The sequence below is a fragment of the Dromaius novaehollandiae genome, chromosome 1 (assembly GCF_036370855.1).
Source record: "Dromaius novaehollandiae isolate bDroNov1 chromosome 1, bDroNov1.hap1, whole genome shotgun sequence".
Classification (NCBI taxonomy): Eukaryota; Metazoa; Chordata; class Aves; order Casuariiformes; family Dromaiidae; genus Dromaius; species Dromaius novaehollandiae.
Genome location: NC_088098.1, coordinates 66,299,641 through 66,319,784, shown reverse-complemented (window position 1 = coordinate 66,319,784; position 20,144 = coordinate 66,299,641). Strand labels below are relative to the sequence as shown.

At 44.3% G+C, this 20,144-nt stretch overlaps 1 protein-coding gene across 3 annotated transcripts; it reads right to left on the bottom strand.

The window, feature by feature from the left end:
* Positions 1–2,004: 2,004 nt before the first annotated feature.
* Positions 2,005–18,152, bottom strand: BPGM (bisphosphoglycerate mutase). Of its 3 annotated transcripts, XM_026116965.2 has the most exons (4): positions 18,075–18,152; positions 17,093–17,186; positions 13,839–14,494; positions 2,005–5,290 (listed from the first exon to the last, which is right to left on the bottom strand). In XM_026116965.2, exons 3-4 carry the CDS (start codon positions 14,437–14,439, stop codon positions 5,112–5,114), a joined length of 780 nt encoding a protein of 259 aa, XP_025972750.1. In that variant the 5' UTR covers positions 14,440–14,494; positions 17,093–17,186; positions 18,075–18,152; the 3' UTR covers positions 2,005–5,111. The 3 variants fall into 3 exon arrangements, with proteins under 3 accessions (XP_025972750.1, XP_064371504.1, XP_064371515.1); XM_064515434.1 differs by lacking the exon at positions 17,093–17,186 and having other exon boundaries at positions 18,075–18,133; XM_064515445.1 differs by lacking the exons at positions 17,093–17,186; positions 18,075–18,152 and adding an exon at positions 14,634–14,658.
* Positions 18,153–20,144: the final 1,992 nt, after the last annotated feature.

Genomic DNA, 20,144 nt, shown 5'->3' with positions numbered 1-20,144 from the left:
TATGCAACTGTTTTATTTGAGGCCAAAAACAACCAAAGCATCTACTTAAGCTATTGCTGCCACTGGGGCTTACACAGCTTCTCTAGAAAAAAGATTTTCTCTTGCCTAGTAACTACCTAATACTTTTTCTTCTAAGCAAGTGCCAGGCAGAACACAAGGAAATGGCTCAAGCTTACATGCAATGCTGAGAAAGAGCAGCCAGAGGAGATCTGAGGAAAAACACAATTACATTAATGAAATATATACTGGCAGACACAGCACTTCTAAAGCCAGTGACCAGTCCAGGGGTCCCACGAGGGACACCACTGCTTTCTGGAGCCTGACAGAGTAGTTGTAGCACCTGTGTCACCATCTCCAACTGTTGTTCAATCTCCCTTTCCAAAAAAACAGCATTCAGAAGTGATTCTTGGGGCACTTTTTCCACACTGAGCTTGACTTCACAGCACAGTAATGTCTACAGTGTGATACTCACTGTTGCCCCATTTTATCAGCATAATTTAAGAAGCAGGATTAGATGCTTCCTTTCCACCTCTCCCCTTCTTACTCTAGGGTGGTGGCAACACCTCTGCTAAATTCTGCTGCAGTAACCCCAAGGAGGCTTGGGAGGTTACTAATAAGCTACTAGCTAGGAGACATGCTACTATTCCTGTTGTAGCCAGCTTCTGCATAGGAGAAGGAAGTTCTCTCCTCTGCATGGTGCTAGAAGTCAAGTTCTTTCTTGTATTTGCCCACCATAATGGAAGGAAAAGGCAGCAATACCTGTTCTGCGCAGGCCTCAAGTGGGAGGTTTTGTCTCTCCAAACCTTTTTGCAGTCTCCATTTGAATCCATGAAATCTGTCCCTACCATGCCATAGCTCAGAGCTTTCCTGAGCAGCAAGAGTTGTCCTCATACCAGCTTTCTTTGCTACTCGGGGAAATTTAAGGATGAGGAGAGGTTGTGGCTTGCGCAGAAGACAAGTGAGGCAATTGCCAAGTGTCACTAATGACCAAGCAGCCCATGTCTCCTCAGGCTGTGCAGACTCTGAGCTGATCATAGCAACCCCCTGCCCTTGTACTCTAACCTTTCCTGAGCGAAAGGTAAGTAGGACTCAGCCAAGCCAGTATTTAGATGGTCTTTTCCTGACACAGGAAATAGCAAGCATGACTCAGGAAGAATTTGAGGTACTTACACAACTAAGACAAAATTTAGCCAAGGCATAGCAAAGTCCTTAGAACACCAACACACCTTTCAATTGGGTGGCAGCACCCCACAGTCAACACCAAAGTGTACAGTATCAGTGGACGAATGGCTGTCAGACAGCTGCTCTGCTCCATTCTTCACCTGCTCTCAACACATCATAACATCAGCTTTACAAAAAAAAAGTGAGTACGTTTCCTCAGTATGCTTTTGTTTTAAGCCACACATTTGTCTTCATTTTCCACCTGAATGTTCTACCTTTTTCAGGCCTTTATACTGCCTCCCAACATCTCAGTATCCAAGATCTTCTATGTAAAGGTCAAGAACAAGAACAGAGTCCCCAACAGGTTGAGATCTATTACACTTTTCATTGGAGTCAGAACTCTGCTTGACACCGGAGCACTTTGGGTAGTGAAGGGGTTGGCTTTGTCTCCCAAAGCTATGGTTTTAAACAGATCATCATATAATAATGCTTCTTATTTTGGGGGGGGCAGCACCAAGCACAGGCAACAGTGAACATTTGTTTAGTTCTGGTGTTCTGGAACTAAATATAGAAAATGTTTAACATGCTGTTCCTATCCAAGTCCCCTCATAGTTTTGAACAGGTATATATTTCCTTCCAGTCCAACTTCTTGGCATGTCTAAGTGGGGAGATGTGTTTGCTCTAACACTATTTTTAGCCTCCAACGGCTGCATGATAGATGATCAAGGACAGCTTGATGGGAGCTCTGGGACCCTGAAGGTCAGTTTTATTTACCAATCAGTCCTGGAAAGGAAACAGAAAGGGGAAGGAAGTAGAAGGAAGACAGACCGAAGCCAAATGGAATTCTATTTCAGATGAATTTATTGAATTGTAAAGAATCTGCCAGCTCCACCATATTTACAAAGTGTTTTCAAAAGGATTGCAGAACTATTATTGCTAATACAAGTTACAGATACATAAACAAACCAAATCGACCACATCCATGACATCAACTGTAAAGACACTGGTTAGCTTATAAGACTTTGAGACATACTCGCAACCATGGAGAAAAATGTTTTCCATGTTTGCTGATTTACAAAGCCACCCACAAGCTCATTTGTCCCCCTACTATAATGCAACTAAGCCTGAAGATCAGGTCCTTATGCCACTGCTGGTGAAAGCTGGCTTCTATTCTCCCATATACATGCATCTTTTATGAATCAAGAATTTAATTATAAGGCTGTTCAGAAGCCAGCATTGCAAGGTGTTAAAGTAATCCTATTAAAGAGCACAATGAAATCCCTAGCTGGTTTCAACTGATACTTGCGAGGTGGTATTGCTGCTAGATGCAGATACAAATCCTGTACAAACTATTTTGTCATCACTTTGGAGTCGCAACCAAAGCGATCAAAGTCCAGCTTCCCAGGACACTATCACCACTCCTACCTCAAGAAAGACTGCAGAAACAGTGCCACCTGAAAACATCACACTGGCTGTTCTTTCCTTACTGTCTCCACTCCTGTTGAAAGGCTGTTTTCAATCAATTCCATCTATTCAGCTGCAGGAATATGTATTAACAGTTCTTTACACTCCATTCACCCATCTTTCCATTTTTCCCTGAAGAGATCAGCCATCAAGGCCCTCTTCTCCCTTTGTTAGGGAGCATATCCGAGTTCAACTATGTTTGTTTCCAAATATTTTCCAGCTGCACCTTAAGTCCTCAACAATGAGGTTGTCCTACATTACAATACCACAATGCCAAAGAAATATGAACACTGATAGCTAACGTCTGTAAGAGTTTATAAGCCAACACATGCCATTACCACTGATGATGTGATGATGGGTGGCTTTGCCTTGTTGATGGATCTACAGTAATTTTTTTTTTAATTTAGCACTGAATTTCACACATTATTCAATGATGGGGTGAGAAAGAAACTAATAACCTGAGTGACAGTGGTCCTCCTTATGGCATGGGCAGGCAAACATTTTCTAATCAGAAAACTAATTCTGAGGTGTAGAATATCAACTAAGATTCAAAGTTACTCTATGCACAGAAAAAAAAAAAGAAAGAAAAAATGGAAAGCAATAAGCCAATCAGTGTTGAAGTTACAGTAGTTGGGAGGGGGATGCTGACAGTACTTCTTTAGAAATAAAAACCCAATTTATCTTTGCTTGTACAATGCAAGGGGAAACCTAACAGCTTTATGTTTTTAAAAGAAAAACATATCTTTGTTCCTACTGCAGAGGCTACAAAAACTAAACCAAGAACAGCTCAGGCATTGCTCATGCAAGAGAAACTACCAACCAGCAAGAGGTCTTTTATGGAGTACATGTAACCCTAATTTGAGCTGGCATCAGACCTGGAAAGGATCCCTCCACACAGCAGGGACACTGTTAGAAGCACAATGCACTGTCAAAACAAAAGCCATCCTGTTGCACTCAGAGCTACAGAGCTGCTCACTGCAAAGATGTAGCCACCCTGTGACTTAAAAAGTAGTTTAGACTATTATACTAAGGGAATTCTCATTAACTTCATGCGATCTGTAGCTGGGCCATGCTAAGAACACATTCAGCTCTTAAGTACTGCATAAGCAAGTGCCAGCCACATTTGTAACTGAGGTGAGAATTCAGATGCTCACATGTATGGATACTGGGTCAGATTCTAGGTTTACATTACAATGGCTTTACATTTGCAAGTAAAGTTAGAGCAAGTCTTCAAAAGTAGGAATTTCCTGATGTTTGTGCAGATAAACAAAGAGGAAGCCAAACCACCATACACAATACACCCAACCACAGTGCATACTGTTCAAGCTTAGTGCCAAAGCAGCAAGCAAGACTGCCCTCAGCAGAAATCTAGCTACAACTGTGAGGAGAGCTTTATAGGACAACACTTTCAGACCATATTCTTTCCTGCTAGCATGATGGCTACATGAACTGCACCAGTAACATCTTACAGGCATTACATATCTCTATTATTGCCCTCCAAAGAAACTGATACAGAGAATGCCACAGTAATAACACTGTGGAAAGGATTTATCAAGAGTTCGTTGCAACTAAGGAATGATCAGAGGGGGGTTTTCCTATGTCTAGTTTTACTGTGGTCAACAGGAATGCTTCTAACAACTTTGTTAAGAGATGATCAAGCCTGTAGTACATGTTATTTAAAAGTCTGAAAGCTATTCAGGTCACTCAAAGGCTAAGTGATAATTTACACATTGAGAAGGAAACCTCTTTGTTCTTAGTTTGTGGACTAGTGAAATCCCATTATCGCAAGCCAGCAAAACACAGTCACGCTAGATTTTGCAAAGACAATGGAGATACCTAGAATAGGAGCACACTGTAATAAAAGACAACTAGGGTAACTACAATAGTCTGAACATCTCTGCAAAATTCTCTGATGAACCATGAGCAGGCCGTGAAAGACTCAAAATAACAAAGTGGAAAGGGAAAGAGTCGTACAGCTGAAAGTATTCTGAAAGGCAAAAGACACTGTCAAGAACACAGACTGTCATGGCCAATGATATACAAGAATCACTGGAGCAACTCCTATCTGATGCCATGTTGTCAGTGAGAAAGTTTAGTGCCTGTAACTCAGTCAGTTCAGCGAGCTGTTGTGCAGTACAAGCTTTTCCCCTCAACAGATCAGGACTGATTATTGCTAGGGGGCTTTAACATATGCTATTATTCCTTTCAGACCTCCCTCAAGCCTAGAGGTGGGACAGATTGCCCTGGAAGCTTCCATCACCTGAACTGCTCTTTTTTTTTTTTTTTTAATATCCATAATCTCACACTGAGATTTGACTTCCAGTTTTTGAAAGGCCGAGGGTTAAGCTACCAACCAAGACTCGACAATTGTCCCTTCCAGTTGTTCAGTGCTTGAAATTGAGACTTCCGCACAGTGCAACCTAACACACACATAAAGCATCATTTATTATCATATACTTCAGACGACTGTGTTGGTCAGTGGGATTTTACTTCTCAGCAGATTTAACTTTCCCTTGATCTTCCACTTTTTTGATGGCAGCTTGGATAGCTTCTTGATCACCCAGAAACTGGTGAGGGCCCAGAGGGTGCAGATTCTCATCGAGTTCAAGAAGTATGGGTACGCCAGTGGGGAGAGTAACATTGACGATGTCCTCATCGGAGATGCCTGCCAAAGACAAAAGCCCACAGAGTTACACCTAGTGCAAGGCTTCCTTATTGCCTATCTGGCTCAGCCTTTATTTCTGAGATTATCCAGTCTTCAAACTGACAAGGACCTGCTGACAGAGGCTGGAGCAACAGCAACTACTCAAGGGTCCATTTCTATCTAGACCACAGCTTTGGAAGAATGGTTTAGCAAAAGCTGCAGGAGGAAATTCCCAGCAAGGTAAAAAACTTTTTTCACTTTTGGTCTACACATGTGAACTGAAGCAGGAAGAGACTCTGCCCTAGAGAGCATATATTTCCTTTATTAAAATATTTAGGACAGTAAGCTCTCCTCCACATCTTCCCAACCTGTTCATGCTCATATAACACAAAGCTCAAGGGAATTAGAGCCTACAGATGCCATTCTAACATGAAACCACCTCTGCTAAGAAACCAGTAAAAACAACCTCTTTGAGGACACAAGATATCAGGGTTAATCTTTTTCTTAAATTTTCTGTGCATCAGCTTTTCATACAAACTGCATCTTAAAATCAGTATTTAAATTCTCCTAGTGTGAGGATCAGTGTCTGCCCACATTTGATTGCTCAGAAACAAGTTTTAATACATTACTATTCCATATGTTACTCTTCCCAGAATTACTAGATACAAGACAACTTATTTCTGCTTTTAAATGAGGGTGAGGGAGGAAGAAAGGAAGGGAGGAAGAGTCTTCAGTTTCCACAACTTGGAGCAGTTTCTTGGTTTTTTTCACTTCACCAAAATAAGAGGTACCTGAGGATCAAAATTAACTATTTCATCTAGCTATATAATTAAGACATTCCAGGGATCTACTTTCAATGAAACTGCTGGTTATGTTCACACCTAAAACACAAGCTTCCAAGCATCTAAGCAAGTTTCAAGACAGCCTCCTGAATAGGCCTGAATAAATGCATCAAGAGGCAATGACTGCAAAGCCACTACTCCCCCAAAAGTTTGGGCAAGAGAAGGCTAATATCATTGTGAATAGTTCCCCCCGCCTTTTTGGAAACACTGAGGTCCCATGACAACCTGTTGTTTTAAAGCAGGACAACTTCAAGTTATCTAAGTTTAGAAAATAATCAAGCTTCTAAACAGATAAACTAGACCAAGGGGCAAGAGAAAAAACATCCTCTGGAGCAACTGACAAAACAGATGGCTCTCTGAACACACAGATGTAAATTTACCAGTGCTTTTCATATTAGGTAGAAGAGCAGAGCCAACAGATGAACAGCAATAAAAAAGAAAAAAAAAAAACCCACACACCACCACACACACTCATTATCAGGACTTAACTCTTAGGGGGGAAATAAAAAAAAGGGAGAGAAAGTACCAAAACCTTTAAACTGACTCTCGGGTCTCAAACAGGTGAGAATCACTTTATTCCCCTGCCCTGAGACCATACAAGTATGCAATTTTTGCAGAGACCTATTCCTGCCTTGTTTTAGGCAAAGTATTTATTTTGAGATTAGCCCTAAATTTCAGAAGGGCACAGAGCTGGAGAAACAGACAAATTCTTGCAGGAGGCTTACACCTTGTCTTACATTGAGCCACAGTCCATTAAAAAATAAAAAGAAAAAAAAGAAAAAGAAAAAATAAAACCCACAAACACACACACACTGCAAGTCTAAGTCATCCCTTCTTACAAGGGATACATAATTCAGCTGTTCTGGGCAAGAGGACTTGACACCCACAGAAAAGCTTTCAAGAAGCACCTGAAGTTTTAAAATCACACAGCTGCCAAGAGGAAAAATGCCAAGCCTGGCCACAGTGCTTTGTCTGGTAGACTCAAGGACTTTGGTTTGCAAAACTAACAACCAAGCTGCCTGAACTCTCATTTCAAGGTTTCGTAAACATTTTAGATTTTATAGCAACAATTCATACCTATGTCCCCATGCATCCACTGGGAATCTGGCCCTAGGAAGTCCTTTACCCACCTCTAAAATTCAATCTCCTGGACTAAAACACTTGGATTTGCACAAAGCAAATCAAAACATGCAGGAGAATTTAGGTAAACCACATAATGTGGTCAGCAGCCAGGATATATAATGGAGTCCTCTAAAGATGGATTAAATAAAAGGAGCTTAAGTAGCTACATGATTCAGAAATGCATTTTACCCTTTTTAAAGAACAGAGTGACCACACCAACGTCAACTACAGTACTGATTTACAAAGCAAAAAAACGAATGCGGCCTAGAATAGCCAACGTGCTTGCTGCAACTTGCTTTTCCTCCTCAGGATTTTTTTGTGTGGAAGAAGTGTTGCCTCACAGCCAGAAGGCTGGAACTGCAGGTTGAAGACAGAAGAAAATCCTGAGGAGACACATTAATATCCTGATATCCTGTTGCTTTATTTCAGCACTTTTACAGTGTTTGCATAGGGAAATCTACTCTTCAGCAAGATGCTTATCAGGCTTGACAGACAAGCTCTTCAGTTGCAAGCTAAACGCACAGAGAGCACTCCCAAGCAGTGCTACAAGCGCACTAAAGCAAGCACATCTTCCACTCCGGCCATCGCAAGAGTGAGCAAAACCTGCTATCCAGTTACTCCATAAGCTGTAACTATAGCTAAGTGACCTTTTCTTGTACTTCAGCACCTATGCTTTGGCTGTCTCACAATCCCATCCTGTCTCACAAGAGAGGGGTGAAACCAGGGCAAGGACTCAACTGCCAAGTGCAAGGTGCAGTGGGAAATAGGAAGGACTGTTGCAGAAGCAACTCTTCTCCCCCAAGGTAATATCAAAGCCTGGGTCTCAGCACTGCTGAAGGGTACTGCGCTGATGGAAGTAGTTTTCCCCCGGAGGTTCAAAATTAAGGTCTTGCCTACTTACAACCATGATATCCCACAGCACTTCATGAGGCTCAGGATGTCTTCCTCAGAGCCTCAGATAAAACACTGACTGGGCAACTGTGTTCTACCTAGTTAAAAATCTTCCCAAAAATCTCAAGTAGACATTTCCCATTTTGTCTCATGAACACTTGTTAAACACTGCTCCTCAACAGTGGCTGTACAGCAGGAAGGGATTAGGCACATGCCCATTATAAGCATTTGTACAGCACTTTTATACTTAAAAAAAAAAAAAACTCTCAAAGTCACTTTCAGGATTCCTTCCCAGATAACTTATACTTCAATTTACTGAACTGGATGATCAAAACAATGCAAGCTGGTACTTCTTTATGGCATGGGGTTTTGTTTTGCTTTTTATGGTTATGGTGTGGTCTTTCATTGAAAGATGTTATTTAAGATTGACTCTACAGGTACATTGCATAAAGAACAATTCACATCTCTGTGCAAGCTTAAGCATTCACCTTTATCTGGTAAGGCCACGAAGTCCTCTGAAACATCTACATTCTAGAAAGTCCTACAGATGCAAAACCCATTGCACTTGATTTTGCCCATCTAAAGCCAGCTTCTAGAAGTTGGTTAAGCTTCTCCCTCTCTCTTACCTGTTCTTACTAAGCTCTTTCCCTGCATCCTTATGGACAGGGCAACACTAAAACATAAAAACCACAACAATTACTGAAACTAGCTATGCTCCTCCTCCCTTGGATGTTAACTACATCTGAAGCCAAATGATTCATCTAACAAAACATAAGGTCACATGCATAAATTCAGCCATGATGGGCTTTTCTGCAAATGCCACTTTGTAATAGAAATCCAGATCAAGTCCTTGCATCCTTCCTGCAAGCTTAGTGAAAACACTGAACGTCAGTTGAATAAGCTAAACACTCAGGGCCAGATTCTACCCTCCTTAATGGGATCATAGCTGCATACAGGCTGGCAGGTGGCCTAGCTTCAATAGGGTAGACAGAAGAAGGAATTGGGCACAGTACTGGAATCTAGCTATTAATCTTTACAGCATCTAATTTCACTGTGCTGATTTTAAGGAAAAAAAGGGAGATCATAGGCTACCACCATGACTGCAGCACATTATCTACATCTGTTCCACCCTTCTCTGCCTGCCAAGATCTTCTCCCTTCTACATCACTATGTCAACAGCTTCTGATTGCTGCCTGAATTTGACGGTGGTCATTACTGAGGCAATCTCATTATGCACTAGTATAAGAAAACATTAAATCATGGTATTTATCCTACTCCCATGCAACAAGGAATTACAGCCTGTCTTCAACTCCTCAGGCAGTCCAAGATTAAACAGGCTGAAAGACACATAAAGTCTGCTGCTGTTGGCTTTAGGTGTTAACTATGACATTAGGCGAAAAAGGCCCAGGACCACCTGGAGCAGAGACCCACACTGCATTACCACAGCCAGGAATTCAAGGTAACACTGTGACAAGTGAGGAGTTCTCTGAGCATGCCACCACAGGAGCCTACCAGCATACATCTTGCCCTTGGACTCAGCTTTGGCAGGAGCACCATTCTGAGTCTCCCCAGCATGGGGATGGATGTGCTCATTTTGTAACCTCCTCTCAGGTAGGGCACTAGGACACACACTTACCTCTTTTTTTAGCCTTCCGAAGAAGGCGATGGGGGGGGGGGGGGGGGGAGGGGGAAAGGAATCATTAAGACTTTTTTCAGGCAAGTATGCCTGAAATCAGTCTGCTCTGAAGTTATTGGAGGAGACTATACGCATCACCTTCAGCGAAGCATTGGGAGTAACCAACAGCTCGTCCCTGAAGCCTTACTGTCCCAGCTCCAGAGCTGGGCCAGGCTGATCCAACCCTTTGCAATACCTGCACAACCTGCCACCTCCTTCCTTGAGCTCAGTGATTTCACTAACCAACCTGATGGATGGAAAGCTACCCACTTCTTGCTGTTTACTGCCAGTTTCAAGGTCAAGTAAGTTTGCAGAAAGTCCAACAAGCTTACAGAAAGTAAGCAACAAGAGCACAGAGCACGAAGGGGGGAGGGGAAGGTGCGTCAAGGGAGAATGCAAAACCATCTCATTCCAGAAGCAGTGAGATGTTAGATCATGAAGCTGATTTCTGCAACTGCCCTCAGACAACACAATCACGTAAGTGGTATTTCCTTAAGTAGGCCAGGCTGCAAACATCAGCAAAATAAACTCATTAGGTAGTGCTCAACACACAATTCCTACCAGGACTCTGTGTGGCTCCAGCACGTAAGCTATGGAGCACCATGACTGTACCAATATCACACCCACAGTAAAACCCTTGAGGGCAACCACTTTCCCTGCTCACTAGCTGGAGAGAACAGTATCAGGCCCTCCCCAGTCATGACCTTCTACCTGGGAGACCAGTTAAGGAGCTCTGGCCCAGCTCTGTGACCACAGCAAGCCAAGTCCAACAGGTGGCACGTCTGCATCTTTTTCCTCAGAGACGAACTCCTCCACCCCCAGTTTTACTGGCCCTTGTCACCCAATTGCTCAGGAACTATCACTCCATACCCAGAAGAAGGCAACATTTCAACAGGGAGGAAAGCATAAAATCAGGCCTCTGTGAACCCTAGGGGTCCCTGTTCTGAGGCATTTAATATCAGTCCCCAGGAGGAACTGGTCAGGAGGGAAGGAAGAAACAGGTTGGGCCAGATGGCAGCACAGGATTCCTGCTGCCACTCACATAGCAAAAACAGTGCACTAGACCTAGTGTCCAGTCATTCCTTCACCAGAAGGAAGACGAGCTAGTCACAGCTCTTATGCGAATGGTATCAGATAAAAGAGCAAACTGTTCCTCCTTTGAAGGATTTGAGATAATCACCTGTAAATAGACCCTATGCGTTTAGGATGCTTATTTAGCTGATTTTAAAAACTGATGTTTCCATAATCAGTTTCAGTATCCAGAATGAAATTTATCTAACAAATCTGATATAATTTTTTTTGATGCCTTCCTCATTTCTTGAGGTCATTGCTCTTTCAGTGCAAAGATATATCATATTATAAAAGAAAAGATATGCCCCATGCAAAGACCCGAGTTACATGCCATAGTCCATTCCAGTTGGTGTCACACAGAACAGAACAGTTACTAAGTCATGACAAGAAGCATCCTCCCGCAAACAAAACTACTGCCATAAGAAGAAGAGAGTCATACTGTCAAAGAGCCTTCCCATCCCTACCAACACTGAATGAAAACTCTTGCTTTGCCAGTTTTTAGTGGTGCCAATGATTCCTAGCATCATCACATATATTCTTTGCATCATCTTCAGGTGGTAAGTGCTCTTAAAGGACTGGACAAGCCTAGTCAGTAAACTTAAATTTGATACCAACATTGCATCTTACTTGCACTGAATGAACAGGATTACACAAAACAGTGGGCTGCACAAAAACAGTCATGTTTGTCTGTGGTGGCATTCACCAAATTCATGGGAATCACCTACAGAAAGGAAGTCAGCCAAGCATCCCCACTGGAGGCCAACAGCTTGCAGCTTCAAGATCTTCAACAGCACACTCTGAGGAAGGGTTATTCCAATCCACAGGGACAGAAAAGCAAGCTCTCAGAGCAGGTACTGTTTCTGATCTCCAAGTGCATACAAGAGTATGGCCAGGATTGTGTTAAACACAGTTTTCAGCAAAATTACTGGGGTGTTGCTTTTTTTCTTTTTTTTTTTTTTTTTTAATAGTCATCTCATGGAAACTGTGACAGATCCTGCAGACATTTTCACAGACCCTAGTGAGGTCCATCTGAGCACTGGAAAAAACAAAACAAAATCAAAACCCACAATCAAAGCCTTGTTAGCCTGATATTCCACTGCTCTGATGATTCTTTTTTTTTGTGTGCAAGTGGAAAGTAAGGCCACAACATTTCAAGCTCTTTACCAATTAATCATAACAAGGAAAACACTCAGATTTGAAGAAATGCAAGCCTGTTTTCAAAAAACCACCTCTTTGAAATAGCAGCTTTAAGGGTAACTTGTGAAACCTTTCAGAAAAGGCATTCTTTGAACAAAGTTTCACCCTGGAATGTCTGTTTCTTCAGATCCATGTTGAATGAAAATATTTATCTTTACTGCCATTTAAAGTTTCCCAGCAACAGCCTCAAAGATTAAAAGTTATAATTATGACTAAGATATCGGAATAGTCATGTATGCTTGGATTTCTTCAGGCATCTGTAGCCCAGCTTTCTAAATGCCAAAAAAAACACAGCTCCAGCTACGATAAACAGATAAAGGGGCTTAGAAACTTCTACTCAGGTGCAGGACACACTAAGCCTGTCACGAAAAAAAAATCCACACAAAATAAAGCCCATCCCACAGCAGATGCTAGGAGTACAGCAGGCTGACAAACTTTAAGTACTGTTGAATCAGGTCCAACATGGGAAAGGCTCCAGAGCAGCAGAGGCTCACAACCTTTCAGGAGAGAAAGGGAGACACAGTCAGCAACGCAGACAAAGAACCTCCTATATCCTGACAGATGTAAGTGGGAGTTCTAAGAAAAATGCAGGCTGCAGTATCAGGTCTTAAAGCGCTCTGGTCACGCAACCTTCCAGGTCAGTTCTGCAGCAATCCAGATGATCTGTGCTGCTTTGGAGGCAAGAGAGCCATCACTTATCTGGCAACCGCTCCTGTGTGGGAGCTGGGACAGCTGATGGACAGCCCTTTGTCAACAGAACTAGACCCTCTGCCAGGCTCTGCCTCAGATTTCACTACATGCATGTGCACTGGGAGGGATGGGGTCTACTGCAGCACAGACAAGGGATACAGCTCTACTCCACTTTGCCTTTTTTTTTTGGCTTAAAAAAAAAAAAAAAAAAGTGGGCAAAATCCAGTCTGTGCATACTTGCAACTACACCTCTAGCAGACTGCATTCGTGTAAAGTCACTAACTCTACCCACAGACATAAGGAAATTAACACAGTTTGTCTTCCAGCTCAGGAGAGCTGAAACTAGAAGCCATGTCATTAATGGGGGGGGGGGGGGAGAAGACTGGCAGTGACTGAAAGGTACACTTGCTTCCTTTTTAGCTTCGAAATAAATTAACAACCCTATGGTGAGCTACTACATTTAACTGTTCATTGACAGACATTTTCTATATTGCAAAATGACAGTGCACACGCATAAACTTTAGCAAGTACCTGCTCTCTACAAAGACACCCTGTCACAGCAGCTTTTGTAATAAAGTTATAAAGAATAGTCCCAAAGAAAGTAACCCACCACAGTAACAGTCAATTTCCTCCACAACTCCAAGACAAGCACTTTATTCTGCTGTTACAGCAATGCTTGTTTAATAAATAGATTATGACTTCAAACCTCCTGACAAAGCAGCTGAATAAATGAAAGGCATGGAGAGAGAGATTGAGTCTGAGGTTGTCTACTGAGACCAAACTAACTCTGGAGTTAGATACACCAGTTTAAAACAGGCAGTGAGAAATGAGGAGAAAGAGTCTGGCTCTTCAAGAGAAGAACTACATTAACCCAATCAATTCCTCCTCACCTCTCTCATCCCCAGTTTGATTCTTCTTTCAGTAGGTCAGCCTTTCATTTTCTCTTTGGAAGCCACAGATGTTGTTATATCATCCAGACAGCAGTACTGTATGCTAGAGAGCAAACTGCACTTGCTACAGTTAAGTTAGAAAGGTGTCAAGCTGCAAGCAGGTGAGTAAGCAAAACAGGGGAAGGCCTTACCTTCCAGATGCTTGAGTATTGCCCTGCTGCTGTTGCCATGGGCAGATATGAGGATCATTTTGCCACTTTTCAGTTCTGGCACTATTTTTTCATTCCAATAGGGAAGAAGTCTATCAAGCACATCTTTTAAGCTTTCAGCCTTTGGGAGATTAGCCTGAGAGACGTCACTGCATTTATACCTGCGATCATTGTATATCTCTTCATAGTATGGATGAGATTCAGTTATGGGAGGTGGGGTAACATCATAGCTTCTCCTCCATATTTTCACTTGCTCTTCTCCATGATTCAGAGCCATTTCTGCTCTATTGAGACCAATCAATGCACCGTAGTGACGTTCATTCAGTCGCCAGGAACTTTGAATGGGGACCCACTCTTGGCCCATCTCTTCCAGGACCAGCCATGCAGTCTGGATGGAACGGCTCAGTACAGAGGTAAAGACAAGGTCAAACTCAAAACCCAGCGCTTTAAGGTGTTTGCCACAGTTCTGAGCTTCCTTTATCCCATCACTACTCAATTTCTGGTCCACCCAGCTGCAGAAGCGATTCTCCTTGTTCCAGGCTCCTTCTCCATGTCTTAAGAGAACAAGCTTGTACTTTGCCATTTTGGTTGCAGCTTGGCACAGATGAAGATTGGTCTGGCATCTAGTAACAATGCATCTGAAGAGAAACAAGAGACAGCTACATCAACTACATCCCATATAAAATGCATTACTAGTAGTAATACAGCAGCAGAGAACACACAACTATCAGGATCAGCACAATCAGAGAAACAGGTGTTTACTGAGTAAGTTTTTACCTTTGAGGTCTCCTGGCTTCCCACTCTCACATGAGAAGGAAGAGCACTGTCTACAGATTTCCCTCAAGTCCTTAAACAGGGACTAAGTCAACATCAGTGGCTCCCAACCAGCAAAGCAGACTTCAATGGTGACTCATAGCCTCGTTAGAGGTGAGATATGGAGCCCAAGCTTGTAACATCTGCCAGACCTACACTGGATCTGTGGGAGTGCAGACAGACAAACAGCAGCAGTGATCCTGGGCCAGAGCAATGGGAGAGAAGGACCACAGAATTCAAACTGAGAACTAATACAGTTCTGTATAGCACCAAATTAGATTTCACCACAGCTATGCGCTGCATAACTTGTTTCCTTACGTTCCCCCCCACACCCTACCCTGCTAATTATGTCAATCTCTCTACTTCATTTTTCCCCCAGGCCTCCTCCTCCTCCATTAGATACCTCTCCCCTCTCCCCCATTCCTCCAAATTCTACTGCCACATCACAACTACTAGTTGTGTGCTGCATCCTAGAGTAATTCCCCTTTTCATACAGTCCAGAAGTGGTCTTACAGACTATTCCATTCTCTTCCTGACTTTCAAGTACATTTTCCCTCTCTGTGTCTATGAATTACAGTGCCAGATTCTGACACACAAGGATTAATGTTTTGTTTTTTGCTGTAGGCACAACCAGCATATTTTCTGTCCTTATTAAATAATAGACAGCTACACATTCCAAAGATCAAACAGCACTGCATTTTTCTCTGTTCCTGTTGTCTAAGCAACAGAAGCTTCTGATTTTTCTTTAGTGGAAGTTGGACTGTATCCTCCCACCCAAGTTCTTCCAGTGTGGCCAAAAATATTCTAGCTATTTTTGTGAGGCCTGAGAAGTCCATCTAACAGAGCACTATAACTCTCTTAAGAGCCACCTGATCATTCTGAACCAAGATGTCAGAGGAGACAGGGATGGACTGAGCAGGAAAGAAGCTGCAACACTGCCCTGCACTAGGGGTGTTGCTGTACACTCAAAGGAGCATTAGCAGGCAACACTACTCAACCTCAGCTTAGCATAACAGTTTTTGTCTTGACCCATGACCAGACCATCAGGTGACCACCCCACACACACACTTCCTCATATGGCCCCAAAATCATGGGCACCAGGAGGTTGAAGAACCTGAGGTCCAATTTCCACATCCAGCTTAGGACTGTATTTCCAAAAGAGGTGTGTTTATGGGAGCTCCCACCATCTCAAATCAGTTGGAGCTGCTTGGAATCACACTTCAAGTCTTCAGGTGTTTCAAATCAAGAGCCTGAAAATTCTGGCCCACTCTGACCCTAAATTACATCAGTGGTATGGATAAGGCTCATGCACTCTGGTTTTAGGAAGCACCAAGGACAATGTCAGCATTCATTTTTACCAAACAAGCTTTTAACAGCTACATATAGAAGCTCAATTACTTAACAGTCTCAGTAGTTTGATTGAACAGAAACTTAATTTTCCTTTACTCCCATGGGGAAAGAAAAAAAAAAAAAAAAAAGAGTCTACATCACTCAAGCATACAATGCAGCACCTCCCCAGCTCTGTAACTTCTTCCAATTACCAGTACAGCTTAGATTTACAAACCCTTTAAGGACTGCCAGATTTTACAGAATATCAGGAGGTATTATCTGACATACAGCAGACAATTAGTAAATAGAAGGGATAGTAGCAAGTTTTCTGTGATCTCAAAAAAAAAAAAAAAAGAAAGAAAATAAATTGTGTAGGACAGGGAGATTTTTGGACAAGAAATCCCTATATGCTCTACTTTTTCCATTCATGATAATCCACTACATGTTACAGAAAGACCCCAACTCTGTTAGGACTCAAGTTCATGTTCCTACCAGTCACATCAGATAGAGAATCAAACTGCACCCTTTAAGAACCCAGTCTTACAACAAAGGAATATTAGATGGCTTTCAACCTAATGCCAGACTACTCTCCCCCCACCCCGCCTCATGTACCATGGATACCATTAAAAATTGCCTAGCGTGTTCACAGCATGTTCTGCTACACAAGACTCATAACACCATAAAAAGCTCCATCTCTTCAGATGCTTCATTGTTCAGACTAATAGACTGTATTATCCGCAAGAACAGATCAAGTGATTTACAAGGCCAAATTAAGACACCCCCCCACCCCCAAAAAAGCCACGCCACACAATACAGAAGAGGCACCTGTTTGCACCCATTCTCAGTTGGGTACTTTCAGCCTGAAACAATAAATAGCTAAAGGAATACACCAGGAAAAGACTTATACAAAGAACTAAATTCATCTGAGGTCCATAAACTTCAGTTCAGTTAAGCATAAGATTAGGTAGCATCGCCATTTTCGAACAAATGCTTCGAAAGAACTAGCAGCAATAGGGTTCTTTAAATATCCGTCCACTTATGGAAACATCTAGCTAGAAAGTCTCAGAGAAACACATGGACACAATCCTACTCACCTTTCCTAAGGCAAGTGAACAACCTATACAAATCCCAGCATAGACTCAAGAGCTGGTCTACACAGAGGTCACTGCACGCTCTTGACTAGTTTACCTGCAGGAAGAGAATAAACAGAGTGTTCTCACAGAAAAAAATCACAAGTGCAAATGGTTATGTCAGCAGTCATTTGCTCTCATCGCTCAGGCAAAAAGAGAGTGCACACCCCCTGTACAGGCTGGGAAAGCTACCAATTTCTTTCTCTCCGAAAGATGCAAAAAGTACAGCCCCTGCATTTCCAACAAGGGAAAGTTTCTTGTCTCCCAGATGCCCCAGGACATCGTTCACTTCCCAAAGCTTTGGGCTGCAATTACCTTGGTTCCAATGCAGAGAAGTTTCCCCGAAGCCTCTAGGACTTTATGGAGGCTACAGATCAGGACAGCACACCTGGACCCACGTAAGCCAGAAACACTAGAGATCCCTGGCTCTGCGCAGCAGAACACAGCCAGCTGTTCACAATAACCTCTCGCACTGGCAGAGGGTTTTTTTGCCCAGCACTGCTTTTAAGGCCTAACTTCAAAAGATGGTGACCCCCACTTCAAAACAGGTCAAATACACCTGCTCAGCCCTTTTAAAACAGGCCCTGCGTGGTGCATCTGCGTCTCTTAGCCTTCCTTAAGGAGGCAGAGAGTCATCAAGCAGCCAGGCAGCACTGCGGTGCTCCACCGCAGCCGGAGGGGCTGCTCCTCGCCACCACCGAGCAGCCTTCACACACACGAGATGTCTCACACACGGTCCCTTCCTAGGAAGTCTCTTCCCCCGAGGCTCCGGCTCTCCCCTGTCCCCTCAGGGGACCCCCTTGCCCCGGCACCTCCCCCCCGTCCCCTCAGGCAGCCCCCTGCCCGCCTCTTCCCCGCCCCACGGAGGTCCCAACCGCCCCCCCCGCCCCTCGGGGATCATCTCTCCATCTCACGAAATCACCGGACTAAATCAAAGCCGCCTTACCCGGAGTACGGCGGCACACTGCGGGCAGCCGCCAGCGAGGAGCTGGAGCTGGAGCTGGAGCTAGAGCTAGAGCTAGAGCTACAGCTGCAGCTGCACCCCGCAGCCCGAGAGCCGGGAGCCGCCGTAGCGGGAGCCGCCGTAGCAGGCGCCCCCTCCCCGCGGCCCCCCGCCGCGGCCACTGCCCCTCGCCCGCTCGGGACGCGCAGCCCTGCGCAGGGGCGGGACCGGCCTGACGAGCCCTCCGCGTCTCCGCGCCCGCGACGCTGTGGCAGCGAGGGAGGGCCTCCGATTGGCTGGCGCAGCGGACGAGCGCGGCCCCGAGCCAATGAGACCTCACCTGTGGGCGGTGCCACGAGGGGGCGGCCGTTGGCTGATGCGCGCGGCGGGAGCGGGACGCTCTGGGCGGCCGGGCCGTGGGACCTTCTCGCCGCCCCTGCGGCCGTAGGCGGCTCTCCCCACGGGCTGAAAGCACTTGTGGGGCGTTAGGAATGAACGCGGGGGCGGCTGGGGGCTCCCTGAGGAGGTGGGACAGGGTGTTTGCATCGGCCCCGTGGTGAAGGCGTCAGTGACAAAAGCCCCACCACGGTGGCGACAGGGAGGTGTCCGGCCCTGCCGGCCTCCTGCTCTGACCCCTTCCACAGCTGCCTCCCTTGGCCAGCTTGATTTCCAGTTGAGCCTGCTAGGATTTTGACAACCCCCTCCACCCACCCCATTCAAGCAGTTATAAATTCAGCCTTCAAAGAACAGGTCATTTTTCTGTAAAGGATCAAAGTAGAGATGCTGGTTCACCCCGTTTTGGGTTTCTGAGCACACGCACACGCACTATTTGCATGTGTGATGCTACAGTTTTGTCAGCTCTACCAAAACAAACACCACAGTGATGGGCCTCCTGCCTCAGAAACCACGGTGGCCCCTCCTGCTGTGAGAGCTTGCCTGGTGTAGTCTGGTCACACCAATGCGTAGGAAATACTACCAGGCACAGCCAAGCCTCCTGCTTCTCCAGAAACCTTCCTATTCCCACATGGGCAGGGGTCGGTCCTGCTCCACCAAACCCACCTCTGCCGTAGACCTCCATCCACCTCTGCACCTCAGGCAACGACAGAGCGTCTTCCCCCCTCCCACTGCGCAGGCTGGGCGTCACAAAAACAAGGGAGGAAGCAGGCTGACCCATTTGTCGCAGCAGAGAAGAGGCAAAGCAGGGAGCTGGGCTGCCCTCAGACACTGGGTCCTTCTGCTCCTTCCTCCTCTGCCCAGAACCTTCTCCAGAAGAAGGAAGGTGGGAAATGCCCTCAGCTCACATCTAACAGTGCCTTACTCCTTCCCAGGACGGAAGGAAATAGGGCACAGAGTCAGTCAGATGGGGTTTTCCCCAGGCAGGGCTGAAATTTTCTTCTAGTTTTAGGGCCTTCTGTTTTTGGTAAAGCTGGCTCCACCAAGGGTCCAAAAATCTCATTACTCACGATGAAATCACCAGAAAGAATAGACCTGAGTCTGGGAACTTACAAATCATCTTAGCTATTCTCATACCCACAAGCTGTAATTCTGATTCAAAATAATCAAAAACAAGCAGACTGAGCAGCTCTGGCAAGAAACGGACAAAGGTGGTATGGGAAGGTGGTGTCCTTTACTGCCTCTATTGCAACAGATCTGATTTCATTTAAAAATAGCAGAACACATCTTCCGTGCATAACCAGATACGTATTTTCTTCTCTAAATATTTGCCCTTGAACAGCCATAATTTAAAGTGACAAATGCCACAAGTTGAAGGCATATCACATTCTCTTATCGCCTTCTTTACAAAGGGGAGAGAAGAGGTGATCTTGCATTTTTAATATGCTGTAATTGTAGGACATGAAAATAGAAGGCAAGGGATACAGATTCAGACAAGAAAAAAACAGACAAGGAGCTGTAAGAAAATTTGGGGCAAATAGAGATGTTAAAAGATTTTCTTTTAGGTGCTATCAGCCCTTGACCTTAAGTGTGCTGCACAGAAAGAATAATAAAATCTGCTGCTTTTGCAAAATATTTCCACTGGATGTGAGTTGCATTTATACATATAACCCTTTTCGG

What these genes read in the sequence shown, in the direction of transcription:
- BPGM (XM_026116965.2), bottom strand. Translation starts at nt 14,439, where the DNA reads ATGGCAAAGTACAAGCTTGTTCTCTTAAGACATGGAGAAGGAGCCTGG. An exon ending in AATACTCAAGCATCTGGAAG is followed by an intron (nt 5,291 to 13,838) that starts GTAAGGCCTTCC and finishes TGTCTTTGGCAG; the next exon opens with GCATCTCCGATGAGGACATC.